General features: G+C 48.4%; 1 protein-coding gene across 1 annotated transcript in view; it reads left to right on the top strand.

The window, feature by feature from the left end:
- Positions 1-502: 502 nt before the first annotated feature.
- The window catches only part of LOC140406448 (UDP-glucose:glycoprotein glucosyltransferase 1-like), a gene marked incomplete at its 5' end in the record, with an annotated part of 110,826 nt that continues 89,156 nt past the window's right edge, over positions 503-22,172 (top strand). The window contains 4 exons of the mRNA XM_072494487.1: positions 503-634; positions 17,608-17,738; positions 19,089-19,184; positions 19,283-19,382. Of these exons, the coding sequence (XP_072350588.1) occupies positions 503-634; positions 17,608-17,738; positions 19,089-19,184; positions 19,283-19,382 (459 nt within the window). The remainder of the gene's footprint in view (positions 635-17,607; positions 17,739-19,088; positions 19,185-19,282; positions 19,383-22,172) is intronic.

Raw genomic sequence — 22,172 nt, 5'->3', positions numbered from 1 at the left:
GTGGCATGGGGGTGCCCACAATGGGAAATCCCATTGGCCGGTTGCAGGGGTGGGGAATCCCGCTGCCATCGGTGACATGCCGCACCAGAAAACAGGTGCGGCGGGACGGAGAATCCCGCCCATTATGTTTTCCTAAACATTCAGCATTTTAGTGTGACAACTTTTCTTGATTTATTTGAATACTTCTACAATACTGGAATGTGAACAATTTTCCAATTATGACAGATACATTCTGCATTGATGTTGCGTTGGTTTGTATTTGTACCGTCTGTGAATATTCCTTGACTGATTGAATAGTTAACAGATTTTTACAGCAGGGTTCAGATCATAGAAATGGTCTTTGGTCCATGTACCGCCTTTCATCTTTAATTAAGTAGTTTGGTCAAAGACTCCATGTTCAGAAGTGGTCCCAACGGATGTTTAGAAACAGCCAGAAATAATTTATTTCCAGAACATAGTCACTCATTTAATCAGCTAAATGTGTTAATTACTGTTGCTCCAGGGAATGGATAATGTTGCCTTTGAGAAGAGATACAACACCATAGGAGTTGACTTCCTTCGCACCCATCAGTTGTTCTGTCAAGATGTTCTGAAGCTGTTACCTGGTCAGGAGGCTGTTGTTAGCAATGGTCGGGTAAGTATTTTTGTGTATGCACTAGTTATTTATCTCGCTTATGTTTGTACATGCTTCGAAATTTGACTAATTTTGCGTTCAAGTGTACGGCATATGCTCAATCACAATTTGACATCAAAAGTTCTCATTTAGAGTGAGAGTCACACCAAAGATGCAATACAATATTTTGCTGCTTTCTTGCATCTTTGTAGAAACTTAATGTTTCTATATGTGAGATCTCCTTGGAGATCCTCTCAACTTTGAGCCGGCAGTTTGCGGTGTCGATGGTAGCCATGATGTGGAGATGCCGGTGTTGGACTGCGGTGAGCACAGTAAGAAGTCTTACAACACCAAGTTAAAGTTCAACAGGTTTGTTTCAAATCACTAGCTTCTTTGACTTTGTCTCTACATATGTTTCTGGAACCTACCTCTTCATTCACCTGAGGAAGGAACAGTGCTCCAACAGCTAGTGATTCAAAACAGACCTGTTGGACTTTAACTTGGTGTTGCAAGACTTCTTACTGTGCTCACCCCAGTCCAACGCCGGCATCTCCACATCATGACTACCATCGACACCGCAAACTGCCGGCTTAAAGTGGAGACGATCTCCAAGACGATCACACATATAGACACTGACATTAAGTTTCTACAAAGATGCAAGAAAACAGCAAAGTATCGGATTGCATCTTTGACTTTGTCTATATATATGTTTATGGAACCTACCTCTTCATTCACCCGAGGAAGGAGGAGTGCTCCGAAAGCTAGTGATTCGAAACAAACCTGGAATGATGTTACACAGACCCTGGAAGGCTGGAGCAGGGTGGCGGAATTATGACATGTCCTATGTGAAGCGGGCGAGGATGTGGGCCTCCCTAGCCTGCCGGGCATGCCAGAGGAACAAAGAACAAAGAAAAGTGCAGCACAGGAAAAGGCCCTTCGGCCCTCCAAGCCCGTGCCGACCATGCGCCTCCACATCCTTCTGGTAGTGTGGCGACCAGAAATGAACACTATAATCCAAGTGTGGCCTAGCTAAGGTTCTATACAGCTGCAACATGACTTGCCAATTCTTATACTCAATGCCCCGGCCAATGAAGGCAAGCATGCTGTCTGCCTTCTTGACTACCTTCTCCATCTGTGTTGCCCCTTTTAGTGGCCTGTGGACCTGTACACCTAGATCTCGCTGACTGTCATTATTCTTGAGGGTTCTACCATTCACTGTATATTCCCTACCTGCATTAGACCTTCCAAAATGCATTAGCTCACATTTGTCCGGATTAAATCCTGCTGTATCCTCTGACAGTCCTCATCGCTATCCGCAATTCCACCAACCTTTGTGTCATCTGCAAACTTACGAATCAGATCAGTTACATTTTCCTCCAAATCATTTATGTATACTACGGACAGCAAAGGTTCCAGCACTGATCCCTGCAGAACACCACTAGTCACAGCCCTCCAATCAGAAAGGCATCCTTCCATTGCTACTCTCTGCCTCTATGACCTAGCCAGTTCTGTATTCATCTTGCGAGCTCACCCCTGATCCCGTGTGACTTCACCTATTGTACCAGTCTGCCATGAGGGACCTTGTTGAAGGCCTTACTGAAGTCCATACAGACAACATCCACTGCACTACCTGCATCAATCATCATTGTCACCTCTTCGAAAAACTCTATCAAGTTAGTGAGACACGACCTCCCCTTCACAAAACCATGCTGCCTCTCACTAATACGTCCATTTGCTTCCAAATGGGAGTAGATCCTGTCTCGAAGAATTTTCTCCAGTAATTTCCCTACCACTGATGTATCACTGGCCTGTAGTTCCCTGGATTATCCTTGCTACCCTTCTTAAACAAAGGAACAACATTGGCTATTCTCCAGTCCCCCGGGACATCACCTGAAGACGGTCAGGATCCAAAGATTTCTGTCAAGGCCTCAGCAATTTCCTCTCTAGCCTCCTTCAGTATTCTGGGGTAGATCCCATCAGGCCCTGGGGACTTATCTACCTTAATATTTTTAAAGACGCCCAACACCTTTTTGGATCTCAATGTGACCCAGGCTATCTACACACCCTTCTCCAGACTCAACATCCACCAATTCCTTCTCTTTGGTGAATACTGATGCAATGTATTCATTTAATACCTCGCCCATTTCCTCTGGCAGCACACATAGATTCCCTTGCCTGTCCTTCAGTGGGCCAACCCTTTCCCTGGTTACCCTCTTGCTTTTTACGTCCGTGTAAAAAGTCTTGGGATTCTCCTTAACCTTATTTGCCAATGACTTTTCGTGACCCCTTTTAGCCCTCCTGACTCCTTGCTTACGTTCCTTTCTACTTTCCTTATATTCCACACAGGCTTCGTCTGTTCCCAGCCTTTTAGCCCTGACAAATGCCTCCTTTTTCTTTTTGACGAGGCCTACAATATCTCTCGTTATCCAAGGTTCCCGAAATTTGCCATATTTATCCTTCTTCCGCACAGGAACATACCGGTCCTGAATTCCTTTCAACTGACATTTGAAAGCCTCCCACATGTCAGATGTTGATTTACCCTCAAACATCCACCCCCAATCCAGGTTCTCAGTTGCCGCCTAATATTGTTATAATTAGCCTTCCCCTAATTTAGCACATTCATCCTAGGACCACTCTTATCCTTGTCCACCAGCACTTTAAAACTTATTGAATTGTGGTCACTGTTCCCGAAATGCTCCCCGACTGAAACTTCTACCACCTGGCTGGGCTCATTCCCCAATACCAGGTCCAGTACAGCCCCTTCCCTAGTTGGACGATCTACATATTGTTTTAAAAAGCCCTCCTGGATGCTCCTTGCAAACTCTGCCCCATCGAAGCCCCTAGCACTAAGTGAGTCCCAGTCAATATTGGGGAAGTTGAAGTCTCCCATCAAAACAACCCTGTTGCTTTTACTCCTTTCCAAAATCTGTTTACCTATCTGCTCCTCTATCTCCCGCTGGCTGTTGGGAGGCCTGTAGTAAGCCCCTTCTGCACCCTTCTTATTCCTGATCTCTACCCATATAGCTTCGCTGCCCTCTGAGGTGTCCTCCCTAACCAGTAGTGCAACTCCACCACCCTTTTTACATCCCCCTCTGTCCCGCCTGAAACATCTAAATCCTGGAACGTTTAGCTGCCAGTCCTGTCCTTCCCTCAACCAGGTCTCTGTAATGGCAATAACACATAGTTCCACGTACTAATCCAAGCTCTTAAGCTCATCTGCCTTACCCGTTATACTTCTTGCATTAAAACATATGCACTTCAGGCCACCAGACCCGCTGTGTTCAGCAACTTCTCCCTGTCTGCTCTTCCTCAGAGCCATACTGGCCCTATTCCCTAGTTCTCCCTCAATGTTTTCGCCTTCTGACCTATTGCTCCGGTACCCACCCCCCTGCCATACTAGTTTAATCCCTCCCGTGTGTCACTAGCAAACCTCGCGGCCAGGATATTTATGCTTCTCCAGTTTAGATACAACCCGTCCTTCTTTTACAGGTCACACCTGCCCCTTCCTGCCTTTGTCGTTAGTACCAATATGTACAATGACCTCTGCCTGTTTGCCCTCCCCCGTTAACTGTTCTGAGACATCCTGGACCCTGGCACCAGAGAGGCAACATACCATCCTGGAGTCTCTTTCACGTCCACAGAAGCGCCTATCTGTGCCCCTGACTATCGAGTCCCCTATTACTATTGCTCTTCTGCGCTTTGACCCTCCCTGCTGAACATCAGAGCCAGCCGCGGTGCCACTGCTCTGACTGCTCCTGTTTTCCCCTGATAGGCTATTCCCCCCAATAGTATCCAAAGCGGTATACCTGTTCGAGAGGGGGACAACGACAGGGGATTCCTGCACTGACTGCCTGCCCCTTCTGGTGGTCACCCATCTCTCTCTGCCTGCACTTTGGGTGTGACCACATCTCTATAACTCCTATCTATGATGCTTTCCGCCACCTGCATGCTCCTAAGTGCATCCAATTGCTGCTCCAGCCGAACCACGCGGTCTGTGAGGAGCTGCCATTGGTTACACTTGCTGCAGATGTAGTCGATCGGAACGCTGGAAGCGTCACAGAACTGCCACATCTCACAGTTGGAGCACTGCACCCCGCTGAGTGACATTTAAGCACTAACTAATTAATTTAAAATAAACACTTGAATTATTGTTAGATTGAGTTACAATTAACTATATGGCCCTGACACTGGATGATTTTTACAGTAAAATTAAATGCTAAATACCGATCACTGCCCTCAGGTTAAGTTACAACACTATCTAGTTAATCAATTAGATTTGTTTGCAATTGTTTTTTTTTCAAATTCAACAGATTCCCAACTAGCTAATCAGGTCACAGCTTTACTGTGATGTCACTTCAGTTTTCCACCTCACATAATTTGAAAAGGTAGTAAAAATCACTTACCTTGAATGAAATGAATATCGCTTATTGTCACAAGTAGGCTTCAAATGAAGTCACTGTGAAAAGCCCCTAGTCGCCACATTCCGGCGCCTGTTCGGGGAGACTGATATGGGAATCGAACCGTGCTGCTGGCCTGCCTTGGTCTGCTTTCAAAGCCAGCGATTTAGCCCTGTGCTAAACAGCACCAGGATGCTCTCTGGTTCTCTCCCTGCAGATTAGCAGTTACACGCCAGAAGAAAGAGAACAAAACGATAGGGAAAAAGCACCTTCTCCAACTCTGCACCGAATTACCTCACTGCACCAAATTAGCAAGTTCCAATTCCCACTCTGGATGCGTCTCACTCATTCAGGATGTGTCTCCTTCACCTGTGCAAAGCTCCAAACAGCCCTGGCATCAAGTAACAGACAGAGCTAAGTGATCCCACAACCAAAGCTCTGGACTCCCTACAGCATCCAGCCATGAATGGTGATGGAAAATTAAACAATTCAGTAGAGGAAGAGGCTCCACAAATAACCCGATCCTCAATGATGGGGAAGCCCAGCACTTGCTACAATCTTCAGCCAGAAATGTTGTGTGGATGAGATCCATCCCAGCCTCCTCCGGAGGCCAGCCTCTCAGATGCCCATCTGTAATAAGTCCACGGAGGCAGAAGTCCTCTCATCAGAATTCCTTTTATTTACAAACCCAACAACTGAACAACCATTCAGTCTGCTGTCTACACCAGGAGTGCAGAGGATCTGGCAGTCCCTACTTTATATACAGAAAGGGGTTCCTTGATGGGGCCACTAATCAGGGAACTCATATTCTAATTGGCCAATCTCAAAGGCCTGGCCTAAGTCATTACACCCCCCCCCCCCCCCCCCCCCCCCAAGTCCATGGAGCCCCCATGGTCCTCGTGACTCATGGGTCTCCTGCTTCGTTTATGCGCTGGGTCCGGCTCCTCCACTTCGGCCTCCGATGTAGGGGAGGCATAACGGCTAAGCGCCCTTCTTTTCTGATGTGAGCATCTGAGGGGCGGTTCGCCCCTTTCCTCCGGCGGCAGGGGTACAGCTGAGGCATCATCCATATCAAAGTCCGATGTCCTCACCAGTGGTGTCAGAGGGGCGTGAATAGTTTGTCGGGGAGGACTCGCCATGGTCCTCGGAATGCTGGTCTGTGTCAGTCCCGAAGGAGGAAACAAATCTGAGGCCCGCACCTGGTCCAGGTGTTTCTTTATCTGATGTTTTCCCACACGTATCTCATACGACACATGTCTGTCCTGCTACCCCTGTGGGGCCATTCGCATGATTTCTGATCCATACATTTTCACCCATGTTGAACTGTCTTTCTCAGTTGTCGTGGCCCCTGCATTGGGCCTCTTGGTGTCGCTCTATTCTGCCACCTAAATTCGGGAATAGTAGACTCAGCCAGGTTCGAAGTCGCCTGCCCATGAGTCGCTGCGCCGGTGCTATTATATTGTGGCGTGTGGGGTTGTTATTCAGTCAAATAGCCAGCGCAACCGTTTGGTATCCAATGATGCTGCTGACTGTTTCTTCAACCCGACTTAAGGTCTGGACGGCTGTCTCCGCCACAACATTCGATGCCGGGTGGTATGATGCCGATCTTATGGACCGAATGCCATTCAACTTCATAAATTTTGTGAAGTCCTGGCTGGTGAAAAATGATCCATTATCCAAAACAAACACCTCCAGGGATACTATGAGTTGCGAACGAGGTGCAGAGTTTTTAAATGGTAGTTGTTGAATTTGCAGAGTTCATTTTGTAGCTGTCCAGCCATTTGGAATGAGCGTCTACTATTATAAAAAACATGGAACCCATAAACGGGCCTGCAAAATCGACATGAAGTCATGACCATGGCCGACCTGGCCATTCCCATGGGTGCAGCGGGCTGCCGGTGCCACCTTCTGCCCTTGTTGGCATTTTTGGCACAGACCTACCAATGCTGCTATGTCTGTGTCCAGACCTGGCCACCAGCCATAGCTTCTGGCCAGCATCTTTATTTTTGATACTCAAGGTGCCTATGACGTAGTTCAGCCAGTATTGCTTGACCGCCTTGACTTTGAACTATTACTCGAGCTCCCAATAGCAAGATCCCGTCTTCCACAGTGATCTGCTTACTTCTGCCCCAGTAAAGGCGAAATTCCACCTGGACCGGTCTTTACATCTCCCCACTTAGCACCATGTGTTTTATTTTTGATAAAACCGTGTCCCTTTGGGTCCGTAAACGAATGTTTTGTGTGGCCACTGGAAGGGTGTCCGGGAAATGTAACGTCATTACCGTTTCCTCTATTTTGGGTACTAATGGCGGGGCGTCCAGTAATGGCAGCCTGCTTAGTGCATCGGCGTTTGCCACCCGGGTTCCTAGCCGTGCTCCAGTTGATACTGGTACACCGCCAGTAGTAGGGCCCAACGTTGGATCCGGGCTGAAGCTATTGGTGGTATTGCTTTGTCTTCTTTCAACAAACTCAGCAATGGCTTGTGGTCTGTAATTATAGTGAATTTCCACCTGTACAAGTACTGGTGAAATTTCTTCACCGCGAAGATCACAGCCAGTCCTTCCTTTTCGATTTGGGTGCACTATCGTTCTGCTGCTGCCAGTGTCCTGGAAGCAAACGCTACAGGTCGTTCCTGTCCGTTTTGCCCTCTGTGTGCCAAAACTGCACCAGCGCCATATGGAGACGCATCGCACGTGAGCACCAACTCTTTTCTGGGGTCGTAGTGTGCCAAGACATTCTGAGAAAGCTCTTCTTTTATCTCCTTGAAAGCCCTGTCTTGGCGGGCGGACCACTCCCAGGCTTGCCCCTTTTTTTGTAATTGGTGTAGCGGGTCCAAGATGGAAGCTCTGTTCTGTATATACTTTCCATATGTCACCAGTCCTAAAAAAGACCTTAACTCCTGGATTGTCGTGGGGGCCGGGGCATCTTTCATCTCCCTGACCCGATCCTCCTGTTGCTGAAAACCTCCTGAGGACTTTCTCCAGCTTCTGCCTTTGTTTTTCCTGTTATGAGGAAGTCATCCAGGTAAATGGCGACTTGTGGTAGCCCTTGCAATATATTCTCCATTGTCCTCTGGAATATCGCACAAGGTGACGATACCCGGAAGGGTAATCTTGAAGACTTAAAAAGGCCCTTATGAGTGTTTATCGTTGAGAATTTTTGGGACACTTTGTCCAGCTTCAGCTTAGATATGTGTGGCTCATATCCAGCTTTGAGAATAAGAGTCCTCCAGCCAGTTGTGAGTAGCGATTAATCGTTTGTTTGAAATCTCCACAAAGGCGGATCGAGCTGTCCGGCTTAAGGATAGGCACCACGGGTGCTGCCCACTCTGCAAACTGGATTATTCCCTTACGCTCTAATCGTTTTATTTCCATATCGACTTTCTGCCTTAATGCGAAGGGTACTGGCCTTGTAGAATTTTGGGACTGCCTCTGGATCCACATGCAATGTCGCCTTTGCTCCCTTTATTGTTCCGAGCCCGTCTCGGAAAACCTCTGGGTATTTGCACAGGAGTTCGCTCAGGCGGCCATTTTCAAGCTGGAAAATGTTTACCCAATCCAGCTGGATCTCTTTTAGCCAGTTTCGTCCCAATAAGCTTGACCCCACACCTTTCACGACCATTAAAGGCAGCCGAACCAGTTGCTCTCCATAAGCCACAGTTACATGCGTTGCGCCCAGCACTCTCAGTGGTTCCCCAGTGTATGTCCTCAGTTTTGCTGAGGTCCTGATTAGGGGTAAGGGTTGGAGTCCAGTGCAAATTTTATTCAATGCTGTTTCCCCTATCACAGATACGACTGCGTCCATGTTGACTTCCATTAATGTGGGATGTCCATTCAGCCTTATGGTTAATTCAATGGGTTTTGATTTCACCATCGTTACACAATTTAGTTGTTCCTCGTCGGAGGTAGGTGGGGCTTCTAGGGTGTGCATTCTCCTGTACCCCAGCCTGTGTGACCTTCTCCAAGATGATGGCTTCGGGCTTCCAATTCTCCTTTCTGGCTCTGAACTCTGACATCAACTACAATATTTTGCTGGGCGAATCACTACAGGGGCTGCTGTCTGTCTGGACCTAATTTTCCCTTGCTTGGGAGGGCTTCTGCGAGTGGGCCTGGTTAACTTAGTGTCCGCGTCGTTTCTGACGGTGGCCATGCAGTTGCCTGTCCCCCAACGGTAGTCCCTTAACTCAGTTTCACTGGTATGGGTGTCGACCTCCATCGGAGTACCCTGTAACTCATGCGCTCCGCTTTTTCTAAGGACAAAGCCAGCTGCAATGCCTGTTTGCAATCCAGCTCGGCCTCTGCTAGCAGACATTTCTGTATTGCGAGATTATTTATTCCACATACGGTGTTGGAGCATCTGATTTAGAGTGAGGCCAAATTTGCAAGCCTCTGCTAATCGCCTTAATCTTGTTAAAAAGTTTGTAACTGACTCCCCAATGTTTCGGAATGCTGAGTAAAACCAGTACCTTCGCAGGATCAGAGGTGGCTTCGGGTCATAGTACTCTGTTACTAAGTCTGTCAATTCCTGGAAAGTTTTCATGTCCGGTGCCTCCGGAAAAGTGAGACTGCGCATAATGGCAAAGGCTGCTGGTCCACACATGGTCAGCAGAATGACCCATGGCTTTTCATTCGGAATTATATCGTTTGCTCTAAAGAAGTACTTCATCTCCTCTACATATTGGGCCCAGTCTTCCACTGCAGGGTCAAAAGAGTCCAACTTTCCGAATAAAGGCAGTTTGCCTGTCAGTGGCTTACCCTCAATATGCGGCAGCTGCTGACGAGCAGGTTTCTTCGGGTCATTCCGTTTTTCTCGTCGTCACTGTAATAAGTCCACGGAGGCAGAAGTCCCGTCACCAGAATGTCTTTTATTTCCAAAGCCAACAGCTGAACAATCGTGACCATTCACTCTGCTGTCTACACCGGGAGTGCAGAGGATCTGGCACTCCCTGTTATATACACAGAAAGGGGTTCCCTGATTGGACCACTAAGCAGGGAACTCGTACTCTAATTGGCCAATCTCAAAGGCCTGGCCTAAGTCATTACACCGTCTTGAGATAATTTGATTCACTCCATGTGATAGCAAGAAATGGCTGACAGCAAAGGCTTTGGGCTCTGACAATATTCTGGCAATAGTACCATACACAGAAACATACAGAGAAAATAAAAGTAGGAGGAAGTCATTTGGCCCTCTAAGCCTGCTCTGCCATTCATTATGATCATGGCCAGTCATCAAATTCAGTACCCTGCCTTCTCCCATATCGCTTAATCCTCTTAGCTCCAAGTGCTGTATCTAATTACTTCTTAAAATCTTTGGCCTCAACTACTTTCTGTGGTCGTGAATTCCACAGATTCACCACCCTCTGGGTGAAGAAATTACTCCTCACCTCAGTTCTAAAAGGATTACCCCTTATCCTCAAACGCTGATCCCCAATTCTGGTCTCCCATCACCATTGGGAACATCCTTTCTGAAAATTTGTGCTCCAGAACTTGCTGCACTCCTAGCCAACCTGTTCCAGTATAGTTTCAACACTAACATCTAGCCAGAAATGTGGGAAATTGCCCAGGTAGGTCCTGTGCACAAAAAAACAGGACAGATCCAACTTGGTCAATTACCGCCCCATCAGCCTACTCTCCAGGCTATCAGGCAGCATTTAGGCTCAACAATAACCTGTTCACTGACGCTCAGTTTGGGTTCCACCAGGGTCACTGAGTTCCTGACCTCAAACATGGACAAAAGAGCTAAGTTCAGAGGTGAGGTGGGAGTGACTGCCCTTGACACCAAGGCAGCATTTGACCAAGTATGTCATCAAGGAACCTTCACAAAACTGGAATCAATGGGAATCAGGTCAGAGGCTAGGAATCCTGCAGTGTGTAACTCACCTCCTGACTCCCCAAAGCTTGTCCACAACCTACAAGGCATAAGTTAAGAGTGTAATGGAATACTCTCCACTTGTCTCGATGAGTGCAGTTCCAACAACACTGAAGAATCTCGACAGCATCCAGGACAAAGCAGACCGCATGATTGCTGCCCCTTCCACAAACATTCACTCCCTCCATCACGAAGGAACAGTGACAGCAGTGTATACTATCTACAAGATGCACTGTAGGAAGGACAAGAGCAGTAGATACCTAGGAACACCACCACCTGGAAGTTCCCCTCCAAGTGACTTGGAAATATATCGCCGTTCCTTCACTGTTACTGGGTCAAAATCTTGGATTTCCCTCAACAGCACTGCAGTGCACCTGCATCTCAGAGGGTTAGCACTGTTGCTTCACAGTGCCAGGGACCCGGGTTCGATTCCCAGGTTAGGTTACTGTCTGTGCGGAGTCTGCACGCTCTCCCCGAATCTGCGTGGGTTTGCTCCGGTTTCCTCCCACGAGTCCCGAAAGATGTGCTTGTTAGGTGAATTGGACATTCTGAATTCTCCCTCTTTAAACCCGAACAGGCGTCAGAGTGTGGCAATCACGGGCAGCACGGTAGCATTGTGGATAGCACAATTGCTTCACAGCTCCAGGGTCCCAGGTTCGATTCCGGCTTGGGTCACTGTCTGTGCGGAGTCTGCACATCCTCCCCGTGTGTGCGTGGGTTTCCTCTGGGTGCTCCGGTTTCCTCCCACAGTCCAAAAGATGTGCAGGTTAGGTGGATTGGCCATGATAAATTGCCCTTAGTGTCCAAAATTGCCCTTCGTGTTGGGTGGGGTTACTGGGTTATGGAGATAGGGTGGAGGTGTTGACCTTGGGTAGGGTGCTCTTTCCAAGAGCCGGTGCAGACTCGATGGGCTGAATGGCCTCCTTCTGCACTGTAAATTATATGATAATCTATGTTTTGTAAGGGCCCCGAAGAATCCAGCACGAGTTTTAAGGATACAAAATAATAAAGTTTATTTACTATAACAATATATACATAGTAGTAGCAGTAACCTCCCTTGCTACCTTCTACTTCCTGCTGGTTCCTGGACTGGCCAGCTTATTTATAGTAGGAGTTTCTCCGCCCCCCTTATTGGGGAAGTTCATACTCCCATAGGATTGTGGGATAATCATTACTCCCCAGCCAATCGTCAGTAGGCAGGTTATAACATCCCTCCCCCCCAAAGTCCAAGGAATCCACCGTAGGCCCTGGCGAAGGAAGGCGTTGAACTCGTTTGGCCGCAGGCCGGACGCCATTTGCACGCGGCGCTGGATCAGGCGGCGTATAACGAGACGGAGACCGGTGCTTCCGTGATGAACGGCGCGGTTGTACATCCACGGCCTGTGGACCCGAGGATTCCCCCTCTGATTCATCCTGTGTCTCCATCTCGGAGTCAGAGTCTGCTGCCTCCGTCATGTCAGCGTCTCTGTCCCCATTCGGTCCCGTCATGACCTGCGCAGGCTTCGAGTGAGGCACCAGTGGAAGATTTGGAGGACTACCTTCCCTTGTTTCTGGTCTTTGCCGCTGTTGAACTGAGCTCCGGGGGCGGGGAATCTTTTGCGGGGATGATCTTCTGGACCGGACGTGGTCTACATGTTTTCGCTGGAGACGACCCTGGGCTTGCACTTGGTACGATATAGGGCCCGTTTGGCGAAAGATTACCCCAGGAACCCATTGGGCACCACCAGGAAAATTCCGCACGAATACTGGGTCACCGGGCGCAAACTGCCGAATCGGACGATGCTGAGACAATCCCGGTCCCTGCCGTTCTTGTGTGCGGCGTACTTTTGCGCCAATGTCCGGGAAGACCATACTAAGGCGGGTGCGAAGTCTCCAGCCCATTAGGAGTTCTGCGGGAGCTACCCCAGTCACTGTATGGGGGGTGGTCCTGTACGTAAACAAAAACCGAGCCAGTCTCGTGTCCATTGATCCGGAAGACTGCTTCTTTAGGCCTCCTTTGAATGTTTGCACTGCACGCTCTGCCAACCCATTTGAAGCCGGGTGGTAAGGGGCAGTGCGGATATGGCGGATGTCGTTCATCTTTGTAAACCTAGCAAACTCCTCACTCGTGAATGGAGTGCCATTATCCGTGACCAGCACCTCGGGGAGGCCATGCGTGCTAAATGATAAACGCATTTTTTCAATTGTTGCGCAGGACGTTGTCCCCTGCATCTTATGCACCTCCAAATTTGGACTGGGCGTCAATTAGTAGAAGGAACATGGATCCCTGAAAAGGGCCTGCGAAATCTGCATGTAAGCGTGCCCAAGGCCGCCCTGGCCATTCCCAGTGATGTAGGGGCGCGGCCGGCGGAAGCTTCTGATGCTCCTGGCAAATGGAGCAGTTTTGGGCCACCTTCTCAATGTCGGTGTCGAGGCCTGGCCACCAGACATAACTCCGGGCCAATATTTTCATCTTGGTCACGCCCGGATGCCCATTGTGCAAGTCTGATAATATCAGCTCCTGGCCTTTTTCCGGGACAACCACACGCGTCCCCCACAAGAGGATGCCGTCTTCCACGCTGAACTCTGACAGCTTGGAGGAAAATGCCCGTAACTCGCCTGGGAGCTGTCTATGCTGCCCACCATACAGGACTATGTGCCGAACCTTTGACAGGACTGGCTCCGTCTGGGTCCACTCACGGATCTGTGATGCCGTGACAGGCAAGGTGTCCATAAAATTTAGGGTTGCGACCACCTCACCGGTCGTGGGGGTCGACATGGGGCCGGTCGATAAAGGCAATCGGCTCAGTGCGTCGGCATTTGCTATATGCGTACCTGGTTTGTGCTCCAGAGAATACTTGTATGCAGCAAGCAACAAAGCCCAGCGCTGGATCCGTGCAGAAGCAATGGGCGGTATCGGCTTATCCTCTCTGAAGAGTCCCAGCAGGGGCTTATGATCAGTCACGATAGTGAAATGGCGGCCGTACACATACTGGTGGAAGCGTTTCACCGCGAAAACCACTGCCAGGCCCTCCTTCTCGATCTGCGCGTACTTCTTCTCCGCTGCAGTCAATGTGCGGGAGGCGAAAGCTATCGGTCGCTCGGCCCCGTTCTCCATCTTGTGGGACAGGACAGCCCCAATACCATACGGGGATGCATCACATGTGACGAGCAAAGGCTTTCCCGGATCATAGTGGGTTAGTAACCCAGACGACGACAATTGTTGCTTTACCCGCCGGAAAGCGGTTTCTTGCGGCTGACCCCAAACCCAGGTGTGATTTTTCTTTAGCAGCAGGTGTAAGGGGGCCAGCGTAGTTGCCAGATTGGGGAGGAACTTCCCGTAATAGTTTACGAGACCGAGAAAAGAACGAAGATGCGAAGTGTCAGTCGGGGTGGGGGCATGTTGAATTGCACGCACCTTCTCTGCGACGGGGTGCAGACCCTCGCGGTCCACCCGATAACCTAGGTAGACTACTTCTTTTGCCTGAAATACACACTTTGTGACGTAAACGGACTCCAGCCTCCGAAAGGCGTTTAAGGACAGCCTCCAGATTTTCCAAATGCTCTTGCTCCGACGTCCCTGTAATCAACACGTCATCTAGGTAGACAGCCACACGTGGTAAACCTCTCAAAATGCCCTCCATAACACGTTGAAAAATTGCGCAGGCAGAGGATACTCCAAAGGGCAACCGTGTATATTCATACAGGCCCCGGTGTGTGTTAATTGTTACATATGGTCGGGAGGCAGGGTCCAGCTCCAACTGCAGGTAGGCGTGACTCATATCTAATTTTGTGAATGAGAGTCCGCCTGCAAGTTTCGCGTAGAGATCCTCTATGCGAGGCATTGGGTATCGGTCGAGTCGGGAAACTGTATTCACTGTAAGTTTATAGTCGCCACACAAGCGAACTGTGGCATCTGGCTTCATTACTGGCACAATTGGTGCTGCCCAGTCAGCAAAACGGACAGGCCTGATAATACCCAAACTCTCCAAACGAGTGAGCTCCCCTTCTACCTTCGAGCAAAGCGTAAGGCACTGGGCGCGCCCGGAAATAGCGCGGTGTGGCTCCTGGTTCAACTTGGATACGGGCTACGGCCCCTTTTATTTTCCCCAGACCAGGCTGGAATACCTCTGGGTATCATCCTAGCACCTCAGTCAACCCTCCAGAAACTGTTTGGAGGATGTGCTGCCATTGCAACCGCAAATGGCGCAACCAGTCCCGACCCAACAGGCTGGGCCCATGGCCACGCACTACGATAAGTGGGAAACGCCCCTCCTGGCGTCCATAGACAACAGGGGTCATTGTAGTTCCTGCAATGTCCAGTGGTTCCCCCGTGTAGGTGGCCAACCTGGCCTGTGAGTCAGTTAGTGTAAGGGTCTGTATACCCTGCTTGATGCGGTCGAATGTCCTCTGGGCGATCACGGAGACCGCTGCGCCAGTATCCAACTCCATCTCCAGCGGGTGGCCATTGACCCGTACTGTCACCTTAATGGGGGCCACACGGGGAGCTGCCACACAATGCAGCTGCAGGCAGTCGTCCTCCGTCTCCACGTCCTCAGGAGTGGTCGCCGCAGGTTCATCCACATGGAAGGTACGGCCTCTGGGCTGGTCCCAGTTACGGCCCCTGGGCTGGTCCCAGTTTCGGTCGGAACGACGGCGTCTCTGGCGTCCCCAGGACCGCCGTCCGCGACGGGGTCGGCGCCTACAAATCTGACACGGACATGGCTCCTCATCCATTCGCTCTGGAGAAGGCTCCCTTCGGGGAGGAATGTCCGATGGCCACTGGCGTCGGTCTGGTCGTTGCCTCGCCCAAGGTACCGCAGGAGTGCGGGGGGGACGTTTTTGGGCGGAAAGGGTTTCGCCCCAAGGCATGCACTTCCATTCTCTGTAGCTCCTGTACTCCTCGCTCTGCGCTCTCTCGGGACAAGACTATTTGTATTGCCTGTTGAAAAGTCAACGTTGGCTCCGCTAACAACTTTCTCTGGGTGGCCGCATTGTTAATACCGCAAACCAAACGGTCGCGTAACATTTCTGACAAGGTCTCACCATAGTCACAGTATTCCGCAATCCCGCGTAGCCTGGATAAAAAATCGGCAAGGGATTTTCCAGGGGTCCTCTCAGCGGTATTAAACCGGTAACGCTGGACTATCGTGGACGGGGTTGGGTTAAAGTGTTGCCCCACTATATTCACAAGTTCGTCAAACGTTTTGGTGTCCGGCGCAGCTGGGTACGTAAGGCTCCTAATCACCCCAAACGTATGCGGGCCGCAGGCGGTGAGCAATATGACCACCTGGCGCTCGTTTTCAGTGATATTGTTTGCCCGGAAATAGTAACGCATCCGTTGTGTGTACTGGTTCCAGCTTTCCAGCGCAGCATCAAAAACATCCAAACGTCCGTACAGAGGCATGGTATAATAGAAAACAACTTCCAACCTGTATCCAACAAAAATCCAGGGAGGTGGCTTCAGCAGTGTAGACAGCTATTCACTTTTACCTTCGTCGCCAGTTTTGTAAGGGCCCCGAAGAATCCAGCACGAGTTTTAAGGATAAAAATAATAAAGTTTATTTACTATAACAATATATACATAGTAGTAGCAGTAACTTCCCTTGCTACCTTCTCCTTCCTGCTGGTTCCTGGACTGGCCAGCTTATTTATAGTAGGAGTTTCTCCGCCCCCCTCATTGGGGAAGTTCATACTCCCATAGGATTGTGGGATAATCATTAGTCCCCAGCCAATCGTCAGTAGGCAGGTTATAACACTATGATAATCAGGGTTTTTTTACAGGAACTTCATTGCAGTGTTAATGTAAGCACACTTGTGACACTACTGAAGATTATTATTATTAGAGAATGCAGCAGTCCAAAATGGCAGCTCACCACCAACAAGGGCAATTAGGGATATGCAATAAATTCTGGCTTAGCCAGCAACATGCACATTCCATAAGTGAATTAAAACAATTATTTCCGCCCTTATTTTCTTCAGTAACCTCGGAGGTAATTTTTCTACTTTGAGTACTGCCAACCTTTTAAGTATCTCTTCATTTTATCCAATGCAACATTTCTACAACCTTCCCTTTTACTGGTACATTACAGCAGCCTTTTCTGTGTGAAGACACATATGAAGTACTAATTTACTATCTTATCCATGCCACTGCCTCCAGGCAGTCTCTTCAGTTATTGTGGCGCTGTACAAATAGTCCAGCAATTTATAGAAAATCTGAACTCAATTTTTGGTGTCTTTTTAAATAATGAAGAGCATTGTTAATTCATCATCAAAGAAATTTCTGGGTATTTGGGAATTAAAAGCCAGTGGAGCACAAGAATTTCATATTCTTTATACACTTCTATTTCATATTCCAGTTGGGGCATGAGCTCTTGTCATGGCTTAATGGCGATGCAGTTTTTTAAAATTCAAGTACTAAAATTGCTTTCCTCTATAATTGACCAAGAGCGCTGCAAAACATAACTCAGTTTAAACAATAAACCTAGTGTTTTTGGCAGGAATCGGCCCGAGACAATCATGCCAGTGCTTGGGACGAAAATTGTAATTTTATGTTTTATACACTAGAGTTGCTTTGATTTGCTTTGTTAGTTAAAAGTGGCTTACTTGATTTTAAATATATCATCACTTTTAACTATCAAAGTTATTAAGTGATAACTTAATCACTTATTCAGTGTTAATAATGTGATGCTCACACAAATTACTGTTTAATAAATATTTCCAATATCATTTTGTTATTTTTACACTTAGATCCTGGATGCTTTCATGGAAGGTGTTGAGTTCCATCCTGAAGATTTCAACCTGCTGGAAAGGATCAGTCTCAGTGCTTCATCAGAGAAGATTAAAGCTCATGTCAAACAGATGGGGGTGGATTCGAAAAGGTGTGCTTTCCCTTTTCTTCTGACTCCTAAAATTAGTTCATTTTGTTGATGATGCAGCAATAAAGTACAACCTGGTGAAACTGTTACACCTCTCAAAACCGATGTTGATTGTCAATGAAAATACCAAAAAGGTTTGTGTTTATACGCTAAGAACAAACAATCATTGATTATGAAATTATGCTTTTGCACAAAGGATAGAATTACACTGAAAGTACAACAAAGTCCCACATCCCAAGGAGAAATAGCTAGTGTCAACATAGAGCTGGGAGTTCTAATTGTACCAGCCAATTTTGTGGTATGTTTTAGACAAAAGGTGGGAAGTGGGGTGAGTATCCATTACCCCTTATATTGTAATTGGAAATAAGGAACTGGCAGTCTTGCTAAATAGTTACTCTCTATTGTCCTTCACAGCAGACGAGAGGATATGTGTAAAATCAAGTGATTGAATAGCTGTTGCTTCAATCCCTCAAGTATCAGGAAGCCCTCACTGTTGCTGTTTCCATCTACATATATACCAGAACCCAGATACGATACTCAGATTGATTGGAATTATGAGCAGGGAATTGTTCCATTCCTTACTCAGACCTAAAGTAATGTCCAGTCGAGGAGGGGGTGGACATTTATTTTGTCCTGATAATACCTTTGGTTGGTTGGATTCTGTCCTCCTCAGAAATTCCAACACTAATCCCACCTATATGTATGGCAACACGTATGCTTGGAGGAAGCAGATGGTCTTGTATATGGAATTGTATAAAGACATCACAAAATGGCTGTTAATTCCAAGCATATTGGGCATATTCTCAAAAAAAGGCAGATTGATGCATTGGGTGGGAAAAACAACAATGGAGGTGCCAGCCCCAAAGGCAGCGTTCCCTGTTGTATTGTTAGGAACTTATAAAAGAAAAATTCCAAGGCATGGGTCCCATGACATCATACTGGAGGTAGAACCGTCCCGCCAACAGCTTGCGATTTAAAGAGTACCCCGATACAAAAACGAAAAAGTAGAACTTCCCCATCCCCGAACACCCCACGAAACATCCCCTCCCCCAGCGAACCCCTTCCCTCCAGGGGACGCGTGGGCAGTGCCAAGGTATTGCTTGGGAATGACCCTATTCCCCACTCCTCTTTGGGGACCCCAACGTTCAATGTCGAGATTCCTGCTACATCACTGGTTGGGGGCAGGGAGAATTGGAATGGGAAATCCTGCAGGCGTAAGCCATGCTTGGGACTCACACGGAATTTCCCGATCCCACCCCCAAAAACAGGAGTGCAAAATCCACCCCATTGATTACCCTTTGAACAGAAATAAAGTTGGGCAACAACTGAAATTTTCTTCCTTCTGTTCTGAAGTGGCAGTGATCTAACCATGAAGGTAGATGCTCTTTTATCATCAATGTCTAAAGTGGAATCGCGAAGGGATGTCAAGTTTCTTCAAGATCAGCTAAGGTAATAACAGATTCAATAGCTGAATCTTTCCTGAACTAAGTTGCATTCCTGATGGTATATTGTCTAAATTGTTAAAATATTTATTTTTTGTTCTGCAGTGTAATCAAGATACAACCTCAAGATGGAGTTTTTTATGAAGTGGTGGCCATTCTTGATCCAATAAGCAGGGAGGCACAAAGGATGGTCCCATTACTAATGGTGAGAATGTGAAGCTTTGTTCAATTGTCACATTGTTAACCATTTAGGGGCTTTTCACAGTAATTTCATTGAAGTCTGCTTGTTTTTCGGGCAGCACGGTAGCATAAGTGATTAGCACTGTGGCTTCACAGCGCCAGGGTCCCAGGTTCGATTCCCTGCTGGGTCACTGTCTGTGCGGAGTCTGCACGTTCTCCCCATGTCTGCATGGGTTTCCTCCAGATGCTCCGGTTTCCTCCCACAGATAAAGACGTGCAGGTTAGGTGGATTGGCTATGATAAATTGTCCTTAGTGACCAAAAAAGGTTAGGAGTGGTTATTGGGTTATGTGGATGGGGTGGAAGTGGGGACTTGGGTGGGTCGGTGCAGACTTGGCCTCCCTGAGTGGCCTCCTTCTGCACTGTATGTTCTATGTTAATTTTGAATAGTTGTCTGTGATAGTCCTGCAGTGTAAATTATTACAGATGAATAATTGGCATTAATAGGAATGATTTATTAATGGGAAGGATTTATTGTTGTAAGTCTAATATGCATCTTCTTCAGAACGTCTTCATTCAATGAAACATTAACTTTATTTCTCTCTCCACAGACATAGCTGAGCTGCTGAGTTTTACCAGCACTGTCTTTTTATCTGCAGTATTTCGCTTTTATTTCTAAAACTACTCTTCTTCTTACTACTTAAGGAAGGCGGTGGCGTAGTGGTACTGTCACTGGAGTAGTAGTCCAGAGACCCAGGGTAACACACTGGGAACTCCAGTTTGAATCCCACCATGTCAGATTCTGACATTTGAATCCAACAAAAATCTGGGCCGGGATTCTCCCCTAGCCGGCGGGGCGGGCCTTCCGGTGAAGAGGAATCCCCCGCACCTTCAGGGGCTAGGCAGGTGGGGTTGGCGCCTTGCCAACCGGTGCCGAAGGGCCTCCGGCGGCCGGCGCGAGTTGGCCCATGCGCGGGAGCGCCAGCGTATACTGGCGTGATCCCAGCGCATGTGCAGGGGGGGTTTCTTCTCCGCACCGGCCATGGCGGACCGTTATAGCGGCCAGCATGGAAGGAAAGGGTGCTCCCACGGCACAGACCGGCCCGCGGATTAGTGGGCCCCGATCGTTGGCCAGGCCACCGTGGGGGCACCCCCTGGGGCCAGATTCACCCTCGCCACCCCCCGTGGACTCCGCAGGCCGCCCGCAGAGCCAGGTCCCACCAGTAAGGACCTGGTGTATTTCACGCCGGCGGGACCGACCGAAAACGGGCGGCCACTTGGCCCATCACGGGGCTGAGAATCGCCGGGGGAGCCGCTGCCAATGGCCCCCGACCGGCGCGACGTGATTCCCGCCCCTGCCGCAAAACCGGTGCCAGAGAATTTTGGCAGCCGGCGACAGGGCGGGATTCACGCCGCCCTCCGGCGATTCTCCGGCTCGTCGGGGGGTCGGAGAATCCCGCCCCTGAAATTAAAACTCTAATGATGTCCATGAAGCTATTGTCGACCATTGTAAAGACTCATTTGATTCACTAATGCACTTTGGGGAATGAAATCCGCCATCCTTATCTGGTCTGGCCTACATGTGACTCCAGACCCACAACAATGTGGTTAACTCTTAAATGCCCTCTGGAAAGGCCTCCGTTCAAGGGCAATTAGGGATGGTCAATAAATGCTGGCCCAGCCAGCAATGCTCACATTCCTTGAATTAATAAAATAAACACTGGAAAAAATACACAGATACAAGCATGTTTTCATGTTTTACCTCCGTGTGAACAATAATAAATCTGCTTTTAAAAGTATCTTATCAGCGTTCAATATGCGTTGCTGTCAGACCTTTTAAAAACAGTCACAGGCAAGCAACGCCTTTTGTGTTAAACCGACCCTCTGAAAGAGCACCCTATCTAGGCCTTCCCCACTCTATCCCTAAAACCCCACCAAACCTACACATCTTTGGACTGTCGGAGGAAACCGGAGCGCCCGGGGAAATATACTGTAAATGGCAAACCTCTTAGGAATATAGAAAGTCAGAGAGATCTGGACGTGCAGGTCCACAGATCTTTCAATGTGGCAACACAAGTGGACAAGGTGGTCAAAAAATCATACGGAATGCTTGCCTTCATTGCACGGGTGTACAAAAAGTGGCAAGTCATGCTACAGTTGTATCCAACCTTGGATTCTCGCCGCCACACTACCAGAAGGATGTGGAGTCTTTGGAAAGGGTGCAGAGGAGGTTTAGCAGGATGGTGCCTGGTTTGGAGGGTGTTAGCTATACGGAGAGGCTGAATAGACTTGGACTGTTTTCATTAGAAAGACGGAGGTTAACGGGTGACCTGATAGAGGTCTACATGATTATGAAGGGCATGGATAGAGTGGACGGGCAGGCACTCTTTCCCAGGGTGGAGGGGTTAGTCGCCAGGGGGCATAGGTTTGAGATCCGTGGGGCAAAGTTTAGAGGAGACGTGCGAGGCAGGATTTTTACACAGAGGATGGTGAGTGCCTGGAACCAGTTGCCAGGGGAGGTTGTGGAAGCAGATACATGAATGAGTTCAAAAGGCATCTCAACAAATACATGGATAGGATGAGTATGGAGGGACGTGGCACTAGGAAATGCTGAGGATTTTGGCCAAGGGTGGTATCTTGACCGGTACAGGCTTGAGGGTCGAAGGGCCTGTACTGCGTTGTAATGTTCTATGTATTCTTCTTTGCTCTGAGGAAACCCACGCAGATACGGGGAGAATGCAAACTCCACACAGTCATCCAAGGCTGGAATTGAACGTGGGTCCCTGGCTCTGTGCTAACCATTGTGCCACCATGTA

The sequence above is a fragment of the Scyliorhinus torazame genome, unplaced genomic scaffold (genome assembly GCF_047496885.1).
Source record: "Scyliorhinus torazame isolate Kashiwa2021f unplaced genomic scaffold, sScyTor2.1 scaffold_533, whole genome shotgun sequence".
Lineage (NCBI taxonomy): Eukaryota > Metazoa > Chordata > Chondrichthyes > Carcharhiniformes > Scyliorhinidae > Scyliorhinus > Scyliorhinus torazame.
The sequence above is the reverse complement of the archived record's forward strand: the minus strand, read 5'-3'. Positions and strand labels throughout refer to the sequence as shown.